This window comes from Ctenocephalides felis, unplaced genomic scaffold (assembly GCF_003426905.1).
Source record: "Ctenocephalides felis isolate EL2017-DRISC unplaced genomic scaffold, ASM342690v1 CF-g0.4_SCAFFOLD_00845, whole genome shotgun sequence".
Taxonomy (NCBI): Eukaryota; Metazoa; Arthropoda; class Insecta; order Siphonaptera; family Pulicidae; genus Ctenocephalides; species Ctenocephalides felis.
In genome coordinates this window covers 1,709,505-1,735,323 of record NW_020536999.1, presented here as the reverse complement: position 1 = coordinate 1,735,323, position 25,819 = coordinate 1,709,505, and the positions used below count along the sequence as shown (strand labels likewise).

General features: G+C 27.5%; 2 protein-coding genes and 1 pseudogene across 2 annotated transcripts; 2 read left to right on the top strand and 1 right to left on the bottom strand.

Annotated features, from left to right (window-relative positions):
- Positions 1–2,768, top strand: part of LOC113364249 — a 5,062-nt pseudogene extending 2,294 nt beyond the window's left edge.
- A 1,126-nt stretch (positions 2,769–3,894) lies between these two features.
- On the top strand, positions 3,895–8,098 carry LOC113364247 (meiosis-specific nuclear structural protein 1-like). Its single transcript, XM_026606736.1, has 9 exons — positions 3,895–3,947; positions 4,043–4,228; positions 4,298–4,528; positions 4,591–4,820; positions 5,016–5,180; positions 7,017–7,095; positions 7,197–7,400; positions 7,690–7,874; positions 7,954–8,098. Exons 1-9 carry the CDS (start codon positions 3,945–3,947, stop codon positions 8,096–8,098), a joined length of 1,428 nt encoding a protein of 475 aa, XP_026462521.1. The 5' UTR covers positions 3,895–3,944.
- Positions 8,099–10,267: 2,169 nt separating this feature from the next.
- Positions 10,268–16,340, bottom strand: LOC113363443 (3-hydroxyisobutyryl-CoA hydrolase, mitochondrial-like). Its single transcript, XM_026605945.1, has 6 exons — positions 15,983–16,340; positions 15,636–15,795; positions 13,709–13,882; positions 13,352–13,629; positions 11,195–11,339; positions 10,268–10,560 (listed from the first exon to the last, which is right to left on the bottom strand). Exons 1-6 carry the CDS (start codon positions 16,208–16,210, stop codon positions 10,415–10,417), a joined length of 1,131 nt encoding a protein of 376 aa, XP_026461730.1. The 5' UTR covers positions 16,211–16,340; the 3' UTR covers positions 10,268–10,414.
- Positions 16,341–25,819: the final 9,479 nt, after the last annotated feature.

Genomic DNA, 25,819 nt, shown 5'->3' with positions numbered 1-25,819 from the left:
GGTTATTATTATTATTATTATTATGTGTAATTTAGCCATATAACTCACAGGGTATGTAAATAACTCTGATTGTATATAATATGAAAATAAAAAAAATAAAAAAAATTACAAAATTTTCAACTGCTCTTATTAAACTCTTATCATTACAGGCCTATGCCATCCAGAACAATGCGACCAATTCTTCCTCTGCACCAACGGCACTCTAACTTTGGAGACTTGTGAAAATGGACTTTTGTTCGACGGCAAAGGGGCTGTCCACAATCACTGCAACTACAACTGGGCTGTCGATTGCGGACACAGAGTCCACGATCGTAAGAAGAATATAGATACTGAATAATGTTTTAAATAAAATGAAACAAATCCATCATTGTATTATTTTTTTAGCTACCCATTATCGACTGAAGGATGCCTGTACCACTTTGGAATCTACCCAGACAGTGCAGATGCTCCACAACTTATGTGAAATGTGCTCACGGAATACCTTATCCACAACATTGCGAGGTAATAGACAATAGTAATAAAATATCCCCAATTTATATTAACTATATGACCCGACAGACGTTGTCCTGTACCCATGCCTACAAATATAATATACTAATATTTACCGTTTACATAAAAATAATAATTATTGTTTTTTATTACTCTTCACGCCAAAATGCATATACATTTTACAATATGAGCGATGTTAAATGTAGAACTGCTTTAAATAAAATGATAAGTATCAATTCCCATACTATATTCGAAGTTGAATTCTTTTAAACGGTATAACATAACCATAACCATAACATAACACTGGTGCTTCATGTTGGATTAAATTAATTTAATTTTTAATTATTTAAGATATCTAAAATTGCATCTTAAACTTCTCCTAATCGATATCGTTAGGGCTGAATTGTATGCATTCATCTTTACTTTTCCGTTTGTTGTTCTGAAGTGAAATTTTTACGAATTTTAAAATTATATATTGAAAAAAAACTATATTGAAAATTTAATATCCGAATCTTGTGTTGGCGCCCCCTAAGGCGTGCGCTCGTATTTTTCGCATGCATTGCATTAAAGGTAGGCTGATTAATACTTAATTTAATATTTTAAGTGAATTAATTTGTCATATCCTGTTCACATGTGTATCATCCAATCTGCCATACATATACTGTATTTTATATTATTTTTAATTTCTGGCACATGTCAGCTGCTTTTTGGCAATAATAATGTAGACATTTCATTTTTAACTATCCGTAGGGTAAGTTATTGTAAAGGGCCGAAAATCGAAATCGAAAATTTTTACATTTCTCGACGTTTTGAAGGTTTCAGAAATTTTGGTATACTTCAGAAAAAATGGATGTGTGTGTGCTATGTGTGTGTGTGTGTGTGTATGGATACAAATTTCCAGTCACGTTTTCGGGCGCACGAATCACCGATTTGAATGGTTCAAAAAACATTCGATTCCTATTGATAGGGCGAAGAAGAGCATTAGTATTTGGTAAAAGCAGGTCCAGCCGAGAGATCGGAGAGCAAGGAGTGTGCAGAAAATAGAAATCGAGTTTTGAGAGAACGGAGCATCCTACTTGAATTATCTAAAAAACATTCAATTAGTAATGATTGGGAGAAGTGGTTATTAGTTTTTAACAAAGGCAGGCCTAACCATTTCGGAGATACAGAGCTAAATGTGCAAAAATGGCATTTTTGAGAAAACTAAGCGTCCGATTGAATGATTTAAAAAACTGTCTGCTTGTTTTTTCAACAAATAATTGATTTGAAAAAAAAAAATTGTTTCAATTTTTTTTTTTCTAAAACAATTTTTTTTTTTATATATCAAAAATAATTTAGATTTTAATTGTAATTCTGACTAAAGTTCTAATGTACTTTAAACAAATATGTTTAACTTTGCAATTCAGTTTATATAATTCTTATAAATATTAGACAATGTGTTTTTTTTTCATTTATTTCTATAATATTGCATATAAATCCCAGTACTTTATAATCACATACATCCTCAAAAATTTCCTTAACAAACTTCAGAAGGATTTATCAAATTCGAATAATCGTTTAGGAGGAGTATACAGTGAGTGCTTGCAATTTAATATGAACTTTATATAATAGCAATAAAGCTCAAATTGATTCTACGTTTTAGTTAGAAAACGTTTGTATGAGAAAAAAAGGGGCTGTTTTTAGGTTTTCCCGGAAATTATTCGATTCTTTCTCGCTGTGAGAACCATCCTTGGATTTCAACAAACATTTTAAAAAAAGAATTCGCCAAATTGGTCCAGGCGTTGTTGAGTTATGCGCTCACCAACACATTTTGCGATTCATTTTTATATATAAGATTTAATCATTTTGCAGCCTGGACTAGCCTATGATGACAGAACTCACTCGTGCAACTGGCCTGATCTTTTACTTGACATATGCAACCCTGAAGGTATTACATATTATAACTTTTTAGTAAAGTATGTATTTATATATATATAACTTTTATTATTAACAGCTGTCGTTGGATTCAAATGCCCGACAAAAATCCCATCAAACACTTCGCTGCTAAATTCTGGCCGTTCCCAAGATTCCCAGTGCCCGGAGACTGTCACAGACTCATTACTTGCGTAGAAGGTACAGTAACTGATATAAAACAAATATGTATTACTACTATATGTCTATTACTACCTAGGTCATCCCCGTCTGGTTCCTGTGGTGACAAGCAATTATTCGACCAAAATACCCTGTCATGTTTGGACCCCGAAGAGCACAACATTTCCTGCAACGGCAAACATTTGTAATTTAAACAAGCAGACACATCATTTCAATAATTTTAATAGCAAGAAATGTAGCTGCAAGCTCTCTCTAAAATGTTCTAAATACAATCATGTTATGTTATTAATTTATATATTTTAATATGATCTCTTTCAAAAACAAGTATATATGTAGAATCAAATTTGTAAATATGTTTTCAAATTATACAAATATATATTAATATTTATAAATTGTTAGTTTTTTTACAATTTATAGATCTGACTTACGTTGCAGTTACCAGAGAGAAGTTTTGACTAATTTATACACAGTTTTAATCACTGAAAACCATTTTTAATAAACCATAAGAAGTAGAATAGCTTAATAATTCAAACACACATTACAACACACTTATTTTATTATTAAAACACAATAATATTAAATACAAATTTGCTTTTCACTGTACGTCAACGATCTTCTTCCAAATTTCGCGACATGTGCAAAAAGTGTTGCCACATTCTAATATTATATTTTTTTCAAAAATAAAAAATAAACTTTGAATTTGCTTTATTATAATTTTAAATTTATTTATATTATGTTTTATAATCAGTTTGTAAATAAATATTTGTAAAAATTTAATTTTAGCGCGTTTTATATTAAAAAATAATTCGATTTAAATCAACTGTCAAAGTAATGTGTTGCCACATTATATAATAATATTTTTTTCAAAACCAAATAATAAACTCTGAATTTGCTTTAATACAATTTTTAATATATTAATTTTACGTGTTTATAATCAATTTGTAAATAAATAATAATAAAAATTTGATCTTAGCGCGTTTTTTTATTATAAAATAATTCGATTTGAATCGACTGTCTAAAGTAATGTGTTGGCACATTATATAATAATATTTTTCCAAAAATTAAACTTTGAATTTGCTTTAATATAATTCTAAATTTATTTATATTATGTGTTTATAATCAATTTGTAATTGTTGAATAGTGAAAATTTGAGTTTAGCGCGTTTTTTATTATAAAATAATTCGATTTGAATCAACTGTCAAAGTAATGTGTTGTCATGGTAACCGTTATTGACAGTTCAAACTACTGTATTTATTTTTACTAATTTTTATATATTTCCGTTATTTTACACTATTTAAATATGTTTTTATTTATACTTTTTATAAAAATTAGTACGATATTGACTCAAATACAATAACTGCACGATGGTGAGTAATATTTTTAAAGGACTTATAATAACCTAACCTCTTTGACATCAGGATAAATATAAATACAATTTATATTAATTCTTTTATATTTTTAGGCTCAGTTTTGTCCTGATGAACACGGTGCCACAACCACTTTATTAGACTACGCAAATCGATTAAATAAAGAAAAATTTGATTCACAATTAGCTCTCAGAAGAGACCGGCTTGGAGATGAAAAATTATTTCTACGAAGACTCCATTTGGAACGGAGGGAGGCCGAGTTGGAAGAAGCAGTCGTCAGGGTAATAATATATATAATATTATATATATATATATATGGTGTGTGTGCGTTATATTAATTATGTTTTTAGTCCCAAGAGATGAAAGTTTTAGCAGCCGAGCAATGTAGACAAGAAGAAAGTCTAGCTCGTGAAGTAGCCAGAATGAAACAGGAGGAAATTCTGGAAAAAAAACGCAGACAACTAGTTCGAGAGAGTAGTTATGAAATTAAAGCTCTCGAAGAAAAGTTAAGAGCTGCTTATTGTGTTAAAGTGCAGCAGTCACAAATTGCTGAAAAGGAAGCACAACGACTAAAAAATAAAGTCTGTATCAAAAACAATACAACCCAAGTGATTATATATTTATACTTTATTTCTTTTACCAGGAAGATGAGAAGCGTTTATACCAGCAATTAGAAATGGCTCGCATGAAGGAAGAAGATTTTCTGAAGCACAAAGAACAAGAGGATTCCAAAAAGAAACAAGATTACAAACGTGAACTGCAAGAGCAGATCATAACGTCACACCAAATGAAACTTTGTATGTACGAAGAGTATTTAAGAGAGAAAAAGATGATCGATGATGTTGTCCAGAGATTGCATGACGAGGACATGAGGTAAGAATAGATAAGATAGAATAAGTAATAAATAAATAAAATGAGAATAGATCTACTCTTACATGAGTTAAGAAATAGATAAGATAGAATAAGTAATAAATAAATAAAATAAGAATAGATCTACTCTTACATATCAGAATAGATAAAGACTCTAGAGACAATGTTTTGTCTATTATTATTGTGATTATTTTTCAGAGAGTTGGAATTGAAAATGGAGAAAAAGAATCGAACAAGACGCGAAATGGAGGAGTTTAAATGTGCTCAAGAATTGTGGAGGAAACGTGAAAGGGAATACTTGGAGGAGGAGCAAAGAAAGGTTGCTCGAGAAGCTGCCAGGACTCAAGATAATGAGAAAGAAAGGTAATAGAATAATAACATCCATTGCAGGTATTTTTACCCTTTACAAACAATTGACTTCGTTTTTCGTTGTTTTTGATATGTAAATTTACGACATTTTTTTACATTTCTTAAAACGACTTGAAAATTTCGTTCCGAACGTATACATTAGTAAAAACTAGATAAAATTTACTAAAATTTAGTAAAAACTGTTATATGCACTTGGATATTAAAATTTTGAATAACTCGTCGTTGAAATTAGTTTTTTGATAATTGGCAACATATAGATACATTTTTTTACTTTTCTTCAAATAACTTTTAATTGTCTTACCGGACACTATAATTTGCTTGCATCAATAAAAACTAGATAAAATATACCAAAATCTAGTAAAAGCTGTTATATACACTTGGATCTTAAAACTTCGAATAATTCGTAGTTGAAAAGCGGACTTTAGTATCTTGATTTAAGGGGCAATATGTGGATTTAGGACATTTTTTCAGTTTTCTTTAAATTACTTTTAATTTTCTTTTCGGACATTGTAATTTGTTCACATTAGTATAAACTAGATAAAATTTACTAAAATCTAGTAAAAACTGTTATATACACTTGGATATTAAAATTTTGAATAATTCGTGACTTAAAGTATCTTGATCGTGTGCAATATGTGAATTTAGGACATTTTTTTTACTTTACTTCAAATAACTTTTAATTTTCTTTTCGGACATTATACATTGTTTACATCAGTAAAAACTAGATAAAATTTACTAAATTATGTAAAAATTTATATTATTATTATCTTATTATTTCTTATTGTTATTTTGTTATATTTTATTGTTTTTCTAGTATTATTTTATTATTCAGAAATTTTATTTATATTATTTATTAATTTTATTTTTATTATTATTTGCTTTTATTTTATATTAAATCATCATACTACAGATATTATTTTCATGTAAATTCTATCCTTTGCTCTTTTATTTATTTAAATTTATGTTATTATTTATCAAGTTGTAATAAATATTGTAATTAAAAAAAATGTAAAAACTGTTGTATACACTTGGATGTTAAAATTTTGTACAATTCGTAGTTGAAATGCGGACTTTAGTATTCCCATAATTTGCTTAGGAACATTTTTCTTACTTTTCTTCAAATAACTTTAAATTTTTATTCCGGACATTATAATTTATGTACATCAGAAACAACTAAAAATTTACTAAAATATAGTAGAAACTGTTTTATACACTTAGATATTAAAATTTTGAATAATTCGTAGCTGAAACGCAAACTTTAGTATTTCCACAATTTGCAACATCTTTTTACTTTTCTTAAAATAACGTTTAATTTTCATTCCGTGCATCATAATTTGTTTGCATTAGTAAAAACTAGAGAGAATTTACTAAAATCTAGTAAAGACTGTTGCATACACTTGGATATTGAAATTTTGATTAATTCATAGTTGAAACGCGGACTTTAGTATCTTGATCATGTGCAATATGTGGATTTAGGACATTTTTTCAGTTTTCTTCAAATTACTTTAAATTTTAATTTTGGACATTAAAATTCGTGTACATCAGTGAAAACTAGATAAAATTTATTAAAATTTTTCAATTAGTATTTTGTACACTTTGATATTAAAATTGGGAACAAAATGACGCACAAATGTTATTCACGGCATTTTTATGTTTAATAATTCTTTTTAATTTGGAGTTGTATAAAAAACTCTGTCAGTTTGGCCAGTGTTAATTTATATATATTATATGTTACTAATACTATTTAATTGAACAGAAATTATATATAAATTGTTACTTATTGTTATTGTTAATTTATATATTAATTGTTACTTGTTATTAATTTAACAGGAAAGCACGTTGGAAAGAAAAAGAAGCAGCCAAGGAGCGTGTACAAGCTTACATCATGAACAACATGAAACAAGAACAAGTAAGTACTAAAAACCTTTTTATACAACAACAAAAAAATCCTCAAAAGAATAAAAATTAATCCTGTCTTATGATTTATTTTTTATATATATATTTTTATAGAAACGTAAAGAGGATCTACAAAACATGCTGGAAGAATTAGCAGCTGAAGAAATGAAACAAAATAACGACGATGAAGAAAAAAGAGAAATTGAGATGGAATTAAGAAAACGACTCAAGATGAGACAGGATCTCGATGAGCAGAGATATTATAAAATGTTGAATTTGAAGAGACAAGAAGAAGAGGATGCATCATACAGGAGACAGGTAAAAGTTTTTATTCATTAGTACACAATTTATTTTATATTAAACACTCTAAAACAAAAGAAAGTACATAAAAGCCCCCTTAGAAGTGCAAGCAGTCTTTTCAACAAATTAATGTTTCAACAAATATTTTAAAATGAAGTAATATGAAAGAGATAAATATATACAAAGACTATGTATAGATGTATAAACTTATCCATAATCTCTCATACCAGACACACCTGTCGGACTGAGATATGGAAATGTATATAATTTTGTTATTAAATATTGATCCTTTATTTTTTTCTCGTAGGAGTTGGAGCGTTTAGCAGAGATGGCCAAATTGGATCAATTATCCGATGCCAAGCGAAGGATGAAAAGATTGGAGCATGGTCGAGCAGTCGAAGCAATGATAGAAGACAGGAGGAGGAGACGAGCTGAAGAAATGGCTCAGCTGGTGGAGAGCCATAAGCAGGAGCAGGACCGAGAAAAGATCAAGTCAGTTGAAGATTTAAATTATAGTTTCATACACACATTTTGTGATGTTATGATGATTCAATATCCATTTTTTTCCCAGGCAAAGGATGATAGAAGAAGAACGTATCAAACTTCTGAAAGAGCATGCACAGAATTTAGCAGGTTATTTGCCACCTGGTCTTTTAAAACCGGAAGACAAAGAGATTTTAGGAGAGTTATTAGTGTGTTCAACAAACAAGAACTGATTTTTTGGAATTTGTACTTTTTGTGAATAAATTGTTTGTTGATTATACACAATTTTTTGTTGAGTACCTGCAGAAGTTTGTTTTCAGCACTAAACAGCACTTTCAGATAATTTACAACACCTGCAGGCAATCTATAATTTTGGTAAATGCTATTCCAGATAATTTGAAACACTTTCAGACAATTTACAATACCTTCAGACAATTTGTAACACTTTCAGACAATTTATAACAATTTCAAACCATCTACAACACTTTCGAAGCATCTACAACCCTTTCAGACCATATGCAACCCTTACAGATTATTTACGATACTTCCAGACAACTTACAACAATTTCAGAGAGTATACAACATTCTCAGACCATTTGCAACCTTTCCAGACAATTCACCACACTTCCAGACCATTTGTAACCCTTCCAAACGATTTGTGACACTTCCAGACCATCAACAACACTTTCAGTGAACTTGCAACCCTTTTAGGCAATTTGCAACACTTTCATGAAACTTGCAACACTTTCAGGCAACATGCAATAATTTCAAACAATATACAACACTCTCAGACCATCTGCAACCCTTCCAGACAATTTCCAACTTTTAGACGACCTAAACCACTTTCAGGCCATTTACAACACTTCTAGACAATTTACAACTCTTTCAGATCTTCTACAACACTTCCATGCCATTTTACAACACTTCCAGAATGACCTGCAACCCTTTCAGACAATTTACAACACTTCCAGACCATCTGCAACTCTTTTAGACCATCTACTACGATTTGCAACACTTCCAGACCAATTGTAACCCTGTCAGGCCATCAACAACACTTTTAGGCAATTTGCAGACCTTTCAGAAAATTAGCAACACTTTTACGCAACTTGCAACCCTTTCAGACAATTTGCAACACTTTTACGCAACTTGCAACCCTTTCAGATCTTCTATAACACTTCCAAACAATTTACAATCCTTTCAGATCTTTTATAACACATCCAGACAATTTACAACCCTTTCAGACCATTTGCAACCCTTCCAGACCAGCACAACACTCGCCGATCATCAACATTCCTTTCAGGCAACTTACAACAACTTAAAAAACTTCTAGACAATTTAAAGAATATCCACGCAACTTGCAACCCTTTCAAGTAATTTAAAAAAACATCCAGACAATTTAAAAAAAAACTTCCAGACAATTTAAAAGACTTCCAGGCAACTTACAAACCTTTTTAGGCAACTTACAACAATTTAAAAAAACTTCCAAGCATTTTAACAAACTTTCAGGCATTTAAAAAAACTTCTAAGCAAATTGCAACCCTTTTTAGGCAACTACAACAATTTAAAAATCTTCCAGGCATTTTAACAAACTTTCAGGCATTTTAAAAAAACTTTCAAGCAACTTGCAACTCTTTCAAGTAACTTAAAATAATTTAAAAACCTTCCAGGCATCTTAACAAACTTTTAGGCATTTTAAAAAACTTCCAGGGAACTTGCAATCCTTTTCAGGCAACTTGTGACCCTTTTCAGGCAACTCGCAGCCCTTTTCTGGCAACCAGTAACAATTTCAGGGAACTCGCAACCCTCTCAGGCAACTTGCAACAATTCCAGGAAACTTGCAACCTTTTTCAGGCAACTTGCAACACTCTCAGACCATCTGCAATCTTTTCAGACAATATACAACCCTTTCAGATAATTTACAACACTTCCAGACAATTTCCAACACTTTCAGACCATTCACAATACTTCCAAAACAATTTATAACCCTTTCAGATCTTATAACACTTTCAGGCAATTTACAACCCTTTCAGATCTTCTACAACACTTCCAGACAATTTTCAACCCTTTCAGACCATTTACAACCCTTCCAAACCATCTACAACCCTCTTAGAACACTTGCAACCCTCTCAGGCAACTTGAAACCCTCTCAGACAACTTGCAACCCTCTCGAGCAACTTGGAACAATCTCAGACAATCTACATCTACAATCTTTTCAAGCAGTCGAAAAAAAAATTTGATAGAGATCTGCCAGACCGTTTCTTTGTAATTAATAATTTCTGTCAAGAAAGAGAGTTCATGCTCTTAACAAATGTTTTAAAATATTATAGGCCTACAAAAACTGTTTTAAAATCAAGTATTTATCAAGTTATAAAATATTTCTTATTATTCAAAACTAAAAATTACTTCAACAGATCATAAAATATATTTCATTTACTTACAAAATTTCATATAAACAAGGCACCGTCTCCTCCTCCACACATTTACACAAAAACTATTTACACAATCAATTTATTTTACCCTTTGTGACCAAGACCAAAATAATTGGAATTTCATTTGGAAGAATCCACAAGTTTGAGTTCCTCGTCCAATGACAATCTCCTGAAGAATCTTTCAATGTGATCCTCTGTGATTACCTCTAATTGATGTGGGGTCCATACTGGTTTGTTGTCTTTGTCTATTAATCTGGCACGAACACCTAAAAGAATAATAGAAATAATCATAAAATAAAACTAGTTGGGTGTATGGCATCGTGCCTTAAGGCAAATTGCTAGAACTTCCCGTACTGTAACGAAATGTTCGAGGAATACTGAATGTTTTCAAATAGATTATTATGAATATTGTAGCATTCTATTATATTATAATTATATAATATTTAGAATTATATAAACTGAATTGCAAAGCTAAACATATTTGTTTAAAGTATTTTAGAACTTTAGTCAGAATTAAAAATAAAATCTGAATTATTTTCGATATACAAAAAAATTTTTTTTTTTGAAAAAATAATACTCTCTCAAAAACTCGATTTCTATTTTCTGCACTCTTTGCTCTTTATCTCTGTAACTGCTGGACCTGCCTTTGCCAAAAACTAATCAGCACATCTCCTTATCAATAGGAATCGAATGTTTTTTGAATCATTTAAATCGGTTGATCCGTGCGCCCGAAAACGTGGACGAAAAATTGTATCCATACATACATACATACACGCACACACATCCATTTTTTCTGAGGTACGCCAAAATGTTCAGAAACCTTCAAAACGTCGAGAAATCGGCCCATTACGATAACTTACCCTACGGGAAGTTAAAAAACTCAACAAGATTTATCTTTACCTTCATGGAAGTCTGGATTTTGCAAGGAATGCACTGCAATAGTGTATTCCATTTGTAAACACTCGGCAAGAGATTTCATTTCTGATCCTCTTTGCAATTGTGCAAAAGTTAATTTGAGACTTGTCGGCGACATTTTTTTAATTGCCTGCACAAGAGAAAAGACATAAAGTATATATATATATATATATATATATATATATATATATATATATATATATATATATATATATATATATATATATATATATATATATAAATATATATATCATATATAAAAATGAATCGAAAAATGTGTTAATAAGTGCATAACTAAACAACGCATTTGGCCAATTTGGCCAATTCTTTTTTTAAAATGTTCGTTGAAGTCCAAAGATGGTTCTCACGGCGAGAAAAAATCGAATAATTGCCGCGAAATCCCTTAAAATAGCTCTTTTCTTTTTCACATACAAACGTTTTCTAACTAAAACGTAGAATCAATTTGAGTTTTATTGCTATTATATAAAGTTCATATTAAATTACAAGTACTCACTGTATACTCCTTCTGAACGATTATTCGGATTTTGATAAATCTTTCTGAAGTTTGTTAAGGAAATTTTCTAGGATCTGTGTGATTATAAAGTACTGAGATGTATGTGTAATATTGTAGAAATAAATGAAAAAAATTGTAAAAAACGACATGTCATTGTTTGCATTGAAAACAAATAGTAACTATCATCTGCCAAAAATTTCAATTTACTTATGAGCCTAGACAATGTTGGAATATGTATAATAAATTTATGATTATAAATGAAATGAAAATTTTGACTTTTTTTTACTATTTTTATATAACTGTTATTGTTAAAATACTTAATAATTAGTTAAATAAAAACTTATAATTTAAAAACATTTAAAAAATTGTGAAACAAAATATTTCTTTCATCAAAATACCTAAAAATTTGTAAAATAAAAAACTTATATTGTAAAAATTTTTGATGATAATAATAAAAATGATAATGATAATGATAATATTAATAATAATAATATAAGATACTTAAATTTGTTAAAATATCATAAAATAACCTAAAATTTGTTAAATGAAATAATTATATTGTAAAAGTATTGTAATGATTATTAAAATACTTATTAAATTTTTAAAAAGTACTTGCAACAAACAAACTAGTTATATTTAAAAATAATTAAAATTAACTAAATATAAATAAGTTTATAGTAAATAAATTAAATAATAAATAAATAAGTAATAAAATAACTAATAATCAAATTATATTAAACCTATAAAATATTGACTTAAGCCTTATTAGAATATTATTATACCGACGGCTTGTAAAATAAATAAATAAATAAGAAAAATGAAATGTCTACATTATTATTACCGAAAGGCAGCTGAGATGTGCCAGAAATTAAAATAATATAAAATACAGTATATATGTATGGCAGATTGAATGATACACATATGAACAGGATATGACAAATTAATTCACTTGAAATATGAAATTATGAAATATGAAATTAATCAGGGCCCTTTCTACTTTTAATGCGATGCATGCGAAAAACACGAGCGCACGTCTTAGGGGGCGCCAACAAAAGATTCGGATATTAAATTTTCAATACAGTTTTTTTTCAATATATAATTTCTTTGCATCTTTTACTAATGTTTCCACAATCTTTTTGAAATTCGTAAAAATTTCACTTTATAACAACAAATGGAAAGTAAAGATGAATATATACAATTCGGCCCTCACGATATCGATTAGGAGAAGTTTAAGAAGCAATTTTGGATATCTTAAATAATAAAAAATTCAATTAATTTAATCCAACATGATTTAATTTAATCCAGTATTATGTTATGGTTATGTTATACCGTTTAAAAGACTTCAATTTCCAATATAATAGTGTGAGAATTGAGACTCATCATTTTATTTAAAGCAGTTCTACATTTAACATCGCTCATATTATAAATGTATATGCATTTTGGCGTGAGGAGTAATTTAAAAAACAATAATTATTATTTTTAGGTAAACGGTGAATATTAGCATATAATATTAAAAAATTGTAGACAACGGTGCAAGACAACGTTTGTCGGGTCATCTAGTATATATATATATATATATATATATATATATATATATATATATTTTATTATACTCAATCAATTACTACCTTCAATGTATTATTAGCCCATTCGCTATTATCATCCTCCAGCTTCCTAATAATGTCTTCGACAGTGGGTGCAGTAAAGCACTTGTTAATCCTCTCCAGGACCGGTTCTAGTTCAAAAGGTATTCCATCGTTGATCTGGTATTTATCAAGGCACTTGTCAACGTCCTCACTGCTTCGACATTCAGTCAAATCCAATTGGAGGTCGTTCATGCTGCCACTGTCGCAGTAATGTGTGGCTATGCCTGCTTTGTAGACATCGCTGCCCTTCAGACGATGACCTGGATAAAGGACACATTAACATTAGTCTTTTTACATCAAAGTGATGAGAAATGTGTATTAGTTTTTAAGTGTATTTACCGGTCAGCCCCAAATACAATCCTAGTTTTCCCTGTAGGCGTGGCAAGAAATAACTTCCGCCAACGTCCGGAAACAGGCCGATGGCCGTTTCCGGCATTGCAAAAAGAGTCCTGTCGGTGGCCACTCGGTATTTTCCGTGAACAGACAAACCGACGCCTCCGCCCATTGTAATACCTAAAAACCAAAATATAATCCATAAAAATTAGTTATAAGACGATTTGACATTTTTCTACATTTCTTTTTAAAGCACGAAAATTTTTTATTGGGCACTTTTTTACAGTTTGCGTAGCAGAAACTAGATAAAATTTACTACAATTCTATACAAACAGTCTTATATACTGCTATACAAAAAGTTTGTATAAAGTGCTAATTTAAAAATTTATAAAAGTGCTAATTTGATGATATATATGGAATTCGAGGGACATTTTTCTACATTTCTTTTAAAAACCCGAAAATTTCCGGACACTCTATTTCAGTTAGCTTAGCAGAAACTAGATAAAATGTACACCAATTCCATATAAACTGTCTTATATACTGCTATATAAAAATTTTGTATAAAAATAGCTTGAAATAGCCCGAACGCACATAGTGCTAATTTGCTACATATGGATTCAGGGGACAATTTTCAACATTTCTTTAGAAAACTCGAAAACTTCCTTCAGGACACTATTTTATAGTTAGCTTAGCAGAAACTAGATAAAATTCACTGCGAGTCCCTATAAACTGTCTCATGCACTTCGATAAGAATATTTTTAATAAAATTAGTCTGGCTCACCCTAATGCTTAGTGCTAATTTGCTAGATATGGATTCAGGGGACAATTTTCAACATTTCTTTAAAAAACTCAAAAACTTTCACACAAACATTCTTTTTAAGTTAGCTTAGCAGAAACTAGATAAAATTTACAACAATTCCATACAAACCGTCTTACACACTTTTATATAAAATTTTTGTATAAAACTACTTTGTACTGGCCCTTATCCATAGTGCAAATTTATAATATATGGATTCAGGGGACATTTTTCCACATTTCTTTAAATAACTCAAAAAGTTCCTTCGGAACAATATTATATTTAAATAACTCAAAAATTTTCTTCCGGACACCCCTTTTTAGTTAGCTTAGCAGAAACTATCATAGTTAGCTTAGCAGAAACTAGATAAAATTTACAACAATTCCATATTAACAGTCTTATATACTCCAATATGAATATTTTGAATAAAACTAGTTGTCATTTATATGAATAGTCATTTTATATTCTTGACAAGATGGCTATATATGAATTCAGAACAATTTTCAATTTTTCTTTAAATAACTCGAAAACTTCTTTTTTAAACACTGTCTTTTAACTAACTAAGCAGAACAAGATAAAATTCACTAAATACATACTAGATAATAAACAAAGGAATCAGAAATGCATTGTTAATACACAATTAAATTGAAATGAAGTTTAAATATAATCAACTAAATGTAGATTCAATAATATGGCACATATTCTTGAGAAGACTTTCACATTACACTTTTAAGTAATTTAGATTTATTGAATTTTAAATTGTATAAACTATATAATTTTCCTTATAAATAAATTAACTATCATATTTATTATCTTCTTATTAACGCCTTTAATTTGCGCAGTTAAAATTACAAATACATTTTATCGCCTACTACAAAAATATTTTCAATGAATAAATAATAATTGATGCACCATAAAATATTTATTATAAAATGTTGAAACTCTTTTAGGATAATGACGTAATTTATTTATCTTCATGATGTATTTCTCTAGTATGTAATATTTTATTTTTATGATCATGTTTCAATATTATTAGCAATAGATTATTGTGCAAGTATGAATTGAATATCTTTCTATTTCTAATATGTAAATTATGATTAACTTAATCATTTGTCAATATAATATTTTAATATTTACCGTCAATTAAGGCCACATAAGGTTTCTGATAATTTCCAATCAAACAGTTGATAGTGTACTCAGTTCGAAAAAATTGTGCTCCCAAATCATCACCAGCTTTTCCACTCTCGACAACTGCTATAACATCACCGCCTGCACAGAAGGCTTTCTCACCAGCACCCTGATAAATAGAAGTATAATATAAATACTAACAACTAAAGGAATAGATACAAAATAATAAAATGTAATTTCAGCATTGTTTGGTTTATAAATTTGTGCCAGGTGGTTTAATAATGAGTTATATAGTAGTATAGTATTAGATGAAGACTATATTGTCCTTTTAAGTTAAATAAATCTTTTACCCTCACCCTGATAATAACAAGAGCCTTCTCCCGTTCCCATTCCTTCAACACCGGCAAAAGCTGTCTCACCATCGACAGATTAAGAGCATTCAAAGCCTTCGGCCTATTCAAAGTAATAACTCCTACATCCTTAATACTTTCCAATAAAATCTCATCACTCGTCGTCGTAACCATGAATCTTTTGCTCATTTTCTTCACATTGCACAAAGTAATTCTTTTGATTTGGGAGAACATTTTTCTCAGATTCCTCTTGATCTGACGAATGGTAAATGACTACTAGAACATATCAGAGTCTTGGGTTATACGGTTACGTAATAAATTTATCGTTTAACAGTAAAGGAAAACATTAAATATTGTTTTTTTAATTAACTGTATACATGTTTGACCTTTCAGTAGACGTCACTGTCAAATTCGAGCGATTGTTGAGACATCTAACGGTGGTGGGATGAAGTTAAAAAACCGCTTTTTTCAAATTCAAAATTTAACACAAAAATATTTTCAAAAATTTGACAATTTCATCATTTTGTTTTGAAAATTAGATAGATCTAGGTGACTTTATTTTAATAATTTCATTGTTTAGTAATAAAGAATCACGTAGAATTGCAATAAATTTTATTTACTATGCATATAGAATAGACATAATAAAAAGCAAGAAATCAGGTATAAATTCAATCATTAATTACCAAAGTTGAGAATAAAAAAGCCACATTTTGTACAGTCTAAAACATTTGACAGCTCTCTCAAAAGAGACTTCTTGATAAATTATAATACTAAAATTATTTCTTTTTGTACAATTACCTGCGTTACCTTTTTGACCATCCTTAAATCAGCATATAATTTCTTCCAAAGTATCAATATTTTTTGGCAATCAATTTAATAATAATTAATTTAAATTAGTCTAATCACATTTTTAGTTTCAAACTGTTTTCTCTCAGTTCATTACAGCAACTTTTATTCTCGATCAACTTTTATTCTTTAGAGCTCATATTGAATACTGTAATTATATTTCGAATAATCAATTATAAAACTATTGCAGTAAATGCAGCTTTATTATAAATTTAATGCATTTGTTTACCTGTTTATAAATATGCTTTGTGTTTCAATAAAAGGTTGTCATTAATCAATAGCAATAAATAAAATAAAATAATTCACCTGGGTTGCTTAAACATAAAGTTTATGCCTGAAATTAAATTGTGAGACTATTTCTGATGACATTTTTCTTGATTCAATAATATATAATTCAATAAGATCATGATGAAGTTGTGTAAATTATCTTCAAATTGTAGATTATATGCCAGCGAGTAAAAATATCCATTTATAAATAACTCATGTTTGTCTTTCTATAAATTGTGTCCTGATTATATTGTTCTGAGTAAACAAATTGTGCTTAATATTTTCATTTAAACCTAAATATAATAAATAATAGTTTATTACATATCTGTCAATATAAATGTTTATAATATAAATAATTGTGCAAAAATAGAGATGATTTTTGTGCATATATAGATGTAAAACTTTCATTGTACTAAATACTAATAAGTTGTCAAATAAATTAAGTATTTATTAACATACCCATTGTATTAACATTAAGATGTTATTATTTCTCTTGATTCAATGATGATATCATAATAAACCCGTGTAAATTATCTTCAAATTGTGGATTATTTACCAGCGAGTACAAATATCTTTTATAAAAACGTATTATTGTACTTTTATGAATGTCATCTTCATAACATGGTTTGTATTAAATATAATATCTTCATTTAAACCTAAATAAACACAATTTCATTATAAATTCAATTCACTTGTAATAATAATGCAAAGACAAAGAAATTTAGACAGATAAAAAATTATTGTGGTACTTAATACTAATTTTTATACAAATTAAGTATATTTAACATACCTGTTGCATTAATGTGTTAGATTTTCATATTTCTCTTGATTCAATGATAAAATCATATTAAACTTGTGTAAATTATCTTCAAATGGTGGATTATTTACCAGAGAGTACAAATATCCTTTATAAATAACTTATTTTTGTACTTTTGTGAATATCATCTTCATAATATAATTAGTATTGAGTATAACATCTTCACTTAAACCTAAATAAACACAAATTCATTATAAATTCAATACAATTCTAATAATCATGCAAAGACAGAGAAGCTTTAGCGAGATTAATACTTATTGTGGTACTTAATACTAAATTTGAAATAAATTGACTAATTAATATAACGTATCCATTGTATTTATCAATTAGGTTTATATATTTCTCTTGATTCAATGGTGAAATCTTAATAAACTTGTGTAAATTATCTTCAAATTGTGGATTATTTACCAGGGAGTACAAATATCCTTTATAAATAACTTATTATTGTACTTTTATGAACATCATCTTCATAATATAACTTGTATTGAGTAAGACATCTTATGAAATAAACAGAATTTCATTATAAATTCAATACAATTCTAATAATCATGCAAAGACAGAGAAAAGCCAGATAAAAAAATATTGTGGAACTTAATACTAATTTTTATATAAATTAAGTATTTATTAACATTGTTGCATTAATGTGTTAGATTTCAATATTTCTCTTGATTCAATAATAAAATCATAATAAATTCGTGTAAATCATCTTGAAATTGTGGATTATATATAAGCGAACAGGAACATACTTGATAAAACTTAAATAACTTATTTTTGTTTTTCCGTGAATTGTATCTTCATATCATGGTTATGTTGATCTGAGTGTACAAATTGTGTGTAATATCTTCTTTTAAACCTAAATAAACTTAATTTCATTACAAATTTATTATAGTTGTTCTTATAATTAATAATCATGCAAAGATAGAGAAGCTTATGCGTGCCGATTAAAAACTATTTTCTACTAACTACTAATAAGTTTTTGAATAAAATAAGTAATTATTAACATACCCATTATATTAATGTATTAAATGTTTACCAGTTTATCCAGTGAATATAAGTATCCTTTATAAATAATATAACACCTTGCTTTATTTGTACTTCTATGTGAATTTTGTCATCATAACATGGTTATGTTGTTCTGAGTTCTCACTTTGTACATAATACTTTCATCTAAACCTAAATAATCATAATTTTGATTATAAATTTATTGCAGTTGTTCTTATAACTAATAAATCTATAAAAATAGAGAAGCATATGTGTGCACATATGCTTGTTGCTATGCACATAAAAAACTGATGAAAAACTATTGTGTACTAAATACTAATAACTTTTTAAATAAATTATTAACATACCCATTGTATTGATGTATCAAGGTTTTATATTTTTGTACTTAATAAACACAAATAATCATATTAAATTTTTTGAATAATACTTGTTGCATTTACAAAATGGACGTTGGTACAGGTTTGACATAAGGGAGAAAAAATTAGCCTAAAAATTTAGAAAATATATTATTTTATATTAAAATATTATTTTTAGAGTACTTAAGCAATATTTATTCGAATTATGAACAATATTTATCGTGTATTTATTTAAATATATTTTGTGCAACAATTTAAAATACTTTTAATGTTGGTAACCCTGCAACATATTTTGTGTACTTCACATTGTTGTCAATTCAAACCAAAAAAAATATTGAAAATGTGTTTATTTTTTTATTTATTTATTAATATAATTTATAGTTTATATAATATAATAATATGATAATTTGCTTCAGTAATAAGTTTACCAAAGTTTTTTAACATTTTTGTGTTTGTATTTGCGGTTATGATTTGATTGTCAACAGGTAGATTTACTTTGAAATTTTCTTAATTAATTAGTAAATTATGTGGTTTGCAGTTGATATCCAGGATTTATTTAAAGCTATTTTTGGGTAACATCAGTTTGTAGTTAATCATTTAGTTTAAATTTGTAGCTGTGTAATATATGTCACTGACAGATACAAAATCTAAATTGATGCAAGAAATGTGTATTAATTAATTGTGGTTTCGCATATTTATTGTGTAAAGCATGGTTTTGTACTTCATTTTCAGTGTGGTTTCAATAATTTGCTTCAAAATTGTTTGTTGCTGTAGTAATTTCAAAATCGATTCTATTAGCTGTTATAATGCCTAATTACTGAAGTAAAAGTGCTTAAAAGCGTGCGGAATTGTGTTTTAACTCCGTTTATCATATTTATCATGGCATTTCGCCCATATAGTCTGATTTAAACAGAAACTTCGAACGGGATTTATATTTTCCTTCAGGAGATGTTTTTCTTCAGCATCTGCATCCGCCATTTTGAATCCATGCAACGGCTATTAAGTTAGCTACTAATCAGCTCGCAGCTCATTAGCGCGTCAGCATCCGAACTGTTAACATCTCCGCGCAGTGCAGTGCAAAAAATATTTAAATATTATTATTTTAATACAAATCAGTGTCTAAAAAGTGTGTTCCTGTGTACAACGTGCATTTAAAAAAAGGTAAGTGCTTCTATTTTGTATTATTTTGCACAAATATTGCGTTTTAATAACACGACAAGTGACGCCGTTTGGTTCAAATGCCAACGACGTTTTGCGTGTTTTAAAATGTCGTATACGTCCTTTATTTGTTCATTTACGATAAATATATGTATGTTTATTTGATATTATTGCACTTTTTCCTATTATTTATAAAGATTTTTGCACTTTTTTGCAATTTAAAATTTGTGTTTTTGAAAAATCCAAGATGGCGGCCATGAACACAACCGTTGGTTTTGTGCTGTTTTAAGCAATACAGTCGTTTCCACGACGTATTGATAATGAAAATTCTATACATTTTGATCTAGTGTATCTATTTACATATAAAAAATGGTTTTGTACAGTTTTTTGCAAAAAAGCAAACTCAAGTTTTTCGGTGTTGTACCGGAAGTAAATGGCGGCTCTCAACTGTCAACTAACGAATGTTTGAATTTAAATTTTAGCAATTGCTAAAATACAATCGTATCTGTAATGATAATCTAATTATACATCAATTTCACGAGCTGAATACTATTTTGTATGAAAATTCGAAATTATTTGCAAGTTTTTGCAAAATACCAATCAACCTTCCTGTTGAAGAATTTTCGGTTCATATATTTTTCATTATCATAAATTCTTTGTATTGAACAAAAATTACATGCATTGTTAGAAGATCTGCTATAATTTCTATTAATACTTCAATTTTATGATAAATATAGCGACGATATTATTATTTGGTCGTTTGCGGTTTTTATTATATTTTTTGGCAAACGATATTATAAATTGGACGTTTGCTACTTTTTATTATATTTTTTGGCAAGGATATTATAAATTGTACGTTTGCTATTTTTTATTATTTTTTTTTTGGCAACGATATTATAAATTGGACATTTGCTGCTTTTATTATATTTTTTATTATATTATAAATTGGACTTTTGCTGCTTTTTATTATATTTTTAGGCAACGATATTATAAATTGGACGTTTGCCATTTTTTATTATATTTTTGGCAACGATATTATAAATTGGACGTTTGCTATTTTTTATAATATTTTTGGCAACGATATTATAAATTGGACGTTTGCTGCTTTTATTATATTTATGGCAACGATATTACAAATTGGACGTTTACTGTTTTTATTATTTTTTTGGCAACGATATTATAAATTGGACGTTTGCTATTTTTTATTATATTTTTGGCAATAATATTATAAATTGGACGTTTGCTATTTTTATTATATTTTTTGGCAACGATATTATAAATTGGACGTTTGCCATTTTTTATTATATTTTTGGCAACGATATTATAAATTGGACGCTTGCTGTTCTCAACTAAAATAAAATCTAAAAAATAATTATTACTATTTTAAATAGTAATTCCATTTATTAATTGAAGTCTCTTTTAATTACAGATATAAGCCATCATCAGGAACAATGACATCAAAATAGATCCTCTGGAACATCCGAATTGGAATTTCAGTAGTCGTGGACAAAAAAGGTATGGTAAAAATATTTTTTTCTTCTTTAAGATTATTGCCTTATCAATATTATTTTATTTTTATATGCAGTAGATACTCTGCAAATATTATATCAAATTATAAATTCTGAAAATGAACAATATATTTTTCAATGAATAAATATATAGAGCTTTCAAATAAATTTGAAAAATTAAAAAGCACAGATTCTTTTGATAATTTTTAATTTAACAAATTTTTTAACATTACTTTTGTAATTATTATAATTATATATATATATATATATATATATATATATATATACAATATAGTAATTTTTGCGCTTAAACATTAAATAAATTAAATAAAGACATTAAATAATACTTTGCAAATACTAAATCTTCTTTTCCAACCATTGTCCAAGATTTTGAACATTAAAAATATTTTAAATTCTTTTTTAATCTTCTCATCGAGGTGTTATGGTGTAGTTTTCTGGCAAGTGAATTTTAAATGATCCTCGAAGTGGCTTTTGTAATTGTCTGAATGTGTTCATGTGTGTAATTCATTGCAAAAATAATAATTATCATGAAAATACTTATATTTTGATGAAAACTAAGAGCCAACGAATTCTTTCCACAATACCCAGAAGTTAGATTAAATAGCTATGTGCAGTTTTGTACTGTAATGTAACTTTTCATTTGTGGTGTCTCTACATAAATCGTGTACTTATGCATCAACCATTTCAGGAGGAAATGGATGGTGTTGAAATTCACCATACTTAACTTATAAACTAATCTGATAAGCGTAATGCAAAAAGACTCCAAAAGAAGTGATTGAAGACACTCAAGGGAATCCTCCTTTAATCTCAATCCAGGAAAAAAGGAGCATGGAAACAATTCCTATGGAAAGTACGATTCGAGTTTTAAATCTTCCCCAAGATAAACTCCAATGGTCTCGAGGTTGTTGCTGTTGTTGAAGGTGCTGTTTGTATATATAGCTTTGATTATATATATATATATATATATATATATATATATATATATATATATACATATATACATATATATATATATATATACATGTATATATATTTATATATAAAATGAAATTTTGTATTCCTTTTTTAAATTTTCAATTTTTAAATTAATTTCATTATTAATAGATTTAAATAAAAATCCTGTTTATATAACTTTTCATATATATATAGTTGTGATTTCTAGATGAATAATCAAGAATGTAGATCGATAATCCAGATTCCAGCTAATTAATCCAGATTGTAGGCTTACAATTGGGATACTATAGTTTGAATACCATTAATCGAGACTGCAGACAATTAATCCAAATACTAAAGAAATTAGCAAGAATTTAAATGCGTAATCCAGCTTCTACATGATTCAGTTCGGATTCTAGATAAACAATTGAGATTCTAAGTAAAGAATAGAAATTTTATACCATTAATCTAGATTTCATATGAGTAATCCATGTTTTAGATGAATTGAATCAAAAATCTAGATAAATTCTAGATAATTATGCAGATGATCAATTAAGATTGTAGACGAACTACATTGTAGATTAATTATTCGATTGTAAATGAATAATCGAGATTCTAAATGAATTGGATTCTTAAATTAGATTCTAAGTAAGATTAAATTCTCAAATTAGATTCTAAATAAGATTTTTTACTCTTGCTTCTGATCATGGACAATTATTCCAAATTCTACATTCTAAAAGAATTGGATTCTTAGATTTGTTTCTTAATTAGATTCTAAATAAGATTGAATTCTTAAATTAAATTTCAAATAAGATTTTTTACTATTGCTCCCGATTGTATACAATTATTCCAAATTCTACATTCTAAAAGAATTAGATTCTTAGTTTAGTTTCTAAATTAGATTCTAAATAAGACTGAATTCTTAAATTACATTTCAAATAAGATTTTTTACTATTGCTCCCAATTGTATACAATTATTCCAAATTATACATTCTAAATGAATTGAATTCTTAGATTAGTTTCTAAATTAGATTCTAAATAAGATTGAATTCTTAAATTAAATTTCAAATAAGATTTTTTACTATTGCTCCTGATTGTATACAATTATTCCAAATTCTACATTCTAAAAGAATTGGATTCTCAGATTAGTTTTCAATTAGATTCTAAATAAGATTGAATTCTTAAATAAAATTTCAAATAAGATTTAGCTCCTGATTGTATACAATTATTCTAAATTCTACATTCTAAAAGAATTGGATTCTTAGATTAGTTTCTAAATTAGAATCTAAATAATATTGAATTCTTAAATTAGATTTCAAAAAAGATTTTATACCCTTGCTTCCGATTGTATACAATTATTCCAAATTCTACATTCTAAAAGAATTGGATTCTCAGATTATTTTCTGAATTAGATTCTAAATAAGATTAAATTCTTAAATTAAATTTCAAATAAGAATTTTTACTATTGCTACCGATTGTATACAATTATTCCAAATTCTACATTCTAAAAGAATTGGATTCTTAGATTTGTTTCTAAATTAGATTCTAAATAAGACTGGATTCTTAAATTGAATTTCAAATAAGATTTTTTACTATTGCTCCCAATTGTATACAATTATTCCAAATTCTACATTCTAAATGAATTGGATTCTTAGATTTGTTTCTAAATTAGATTCTAAATAATATTGAATTATTAAATTAAATTTCAAATAAGATTTTTTACTATTGGTCCTGATTGTATACAATTATTCCAAATTCTAAATGAATTGAATTCTTGGTTTAGTTTCTAAATTAGATTCTAAATAAGATTGAATCTTTAAATTAAATTTCAAATAAGATTTTTTACTATTGCTCCCGTTTGTATACAATTATTCCAAATTCTACATTCTAAATGAATTGGATTCTTAGATTTGTTTCTAAATTAGATTCTAAATAATATTGAATTATTAAATTAAATTTCAAATAAGATTTTTTACTATTGGTCCTGATTGTATACAATTATTCCAAATTCTAAATGAATTGAATTCTTGGTTTAGTTTCTAAATTAGATTCTAAATAAGATTGAATCTTTAAATTAAATTTCAAATAAGATTTTTTACTATTGCTCCCGTTTGTATACAATTATTCCAAATTCTACATTCTAAAAGAATTGGATTCTTAGTTCAGTTTCTGAATTAGATTCTAAATAAGACTCAATTCTCTAATTAGATTCTAAATAAGATTACATTCTTAAATTAGATTCTAAATAAGATTTTATACTATTGTTCCTGATTATAGACAATTAATCCAAATTCTAAATAAAGATTCAATATTCTAGATGATTTATCCAGAATCGATCCCAACATTCGAGGCTCTAAATAATAAAGATTTCAAACCATTGTTCTTGATAAATAATCGAAATATGAAATAATTTTTACTATTTCATGATGACATTCTTAAGAATTTCATTCGAATTCATTTCATATTTATTATCTTGATAAAAACCTGAAATAATATTTATTATTATTCATTACGGTTTGTTTATAAATATACAAACTTAATGATGAACATTGTTATATCCTTTAGACATTGGATTAATATGTTTAACGAAGGAAAAGTTTATGCTTGGCAACATAAATTTTATATATTAATTATAAAGATTAAGTTAAAACTTTGAGGTTTTATGTAAAAGAAAGTCTTTTTTAAGTAAAATAAGAAAGACTTTTTTAAAATATATATTTGTTGTATATTTCAACATAACCTCAAAATTTTACAAAAACAAAACAATTATATTGTTATGCATGAGAACTGAGTATGAATAATTTGTTAATGGATATATGTGTTAGAACACAAAACAGGAGAAATAGATTTTGAATATATATAAATGATACTTATGATAATCCTTTGTTGTAAAATAATTATTTGCTTGCAACACATATCCTTTTGGCACGTACAC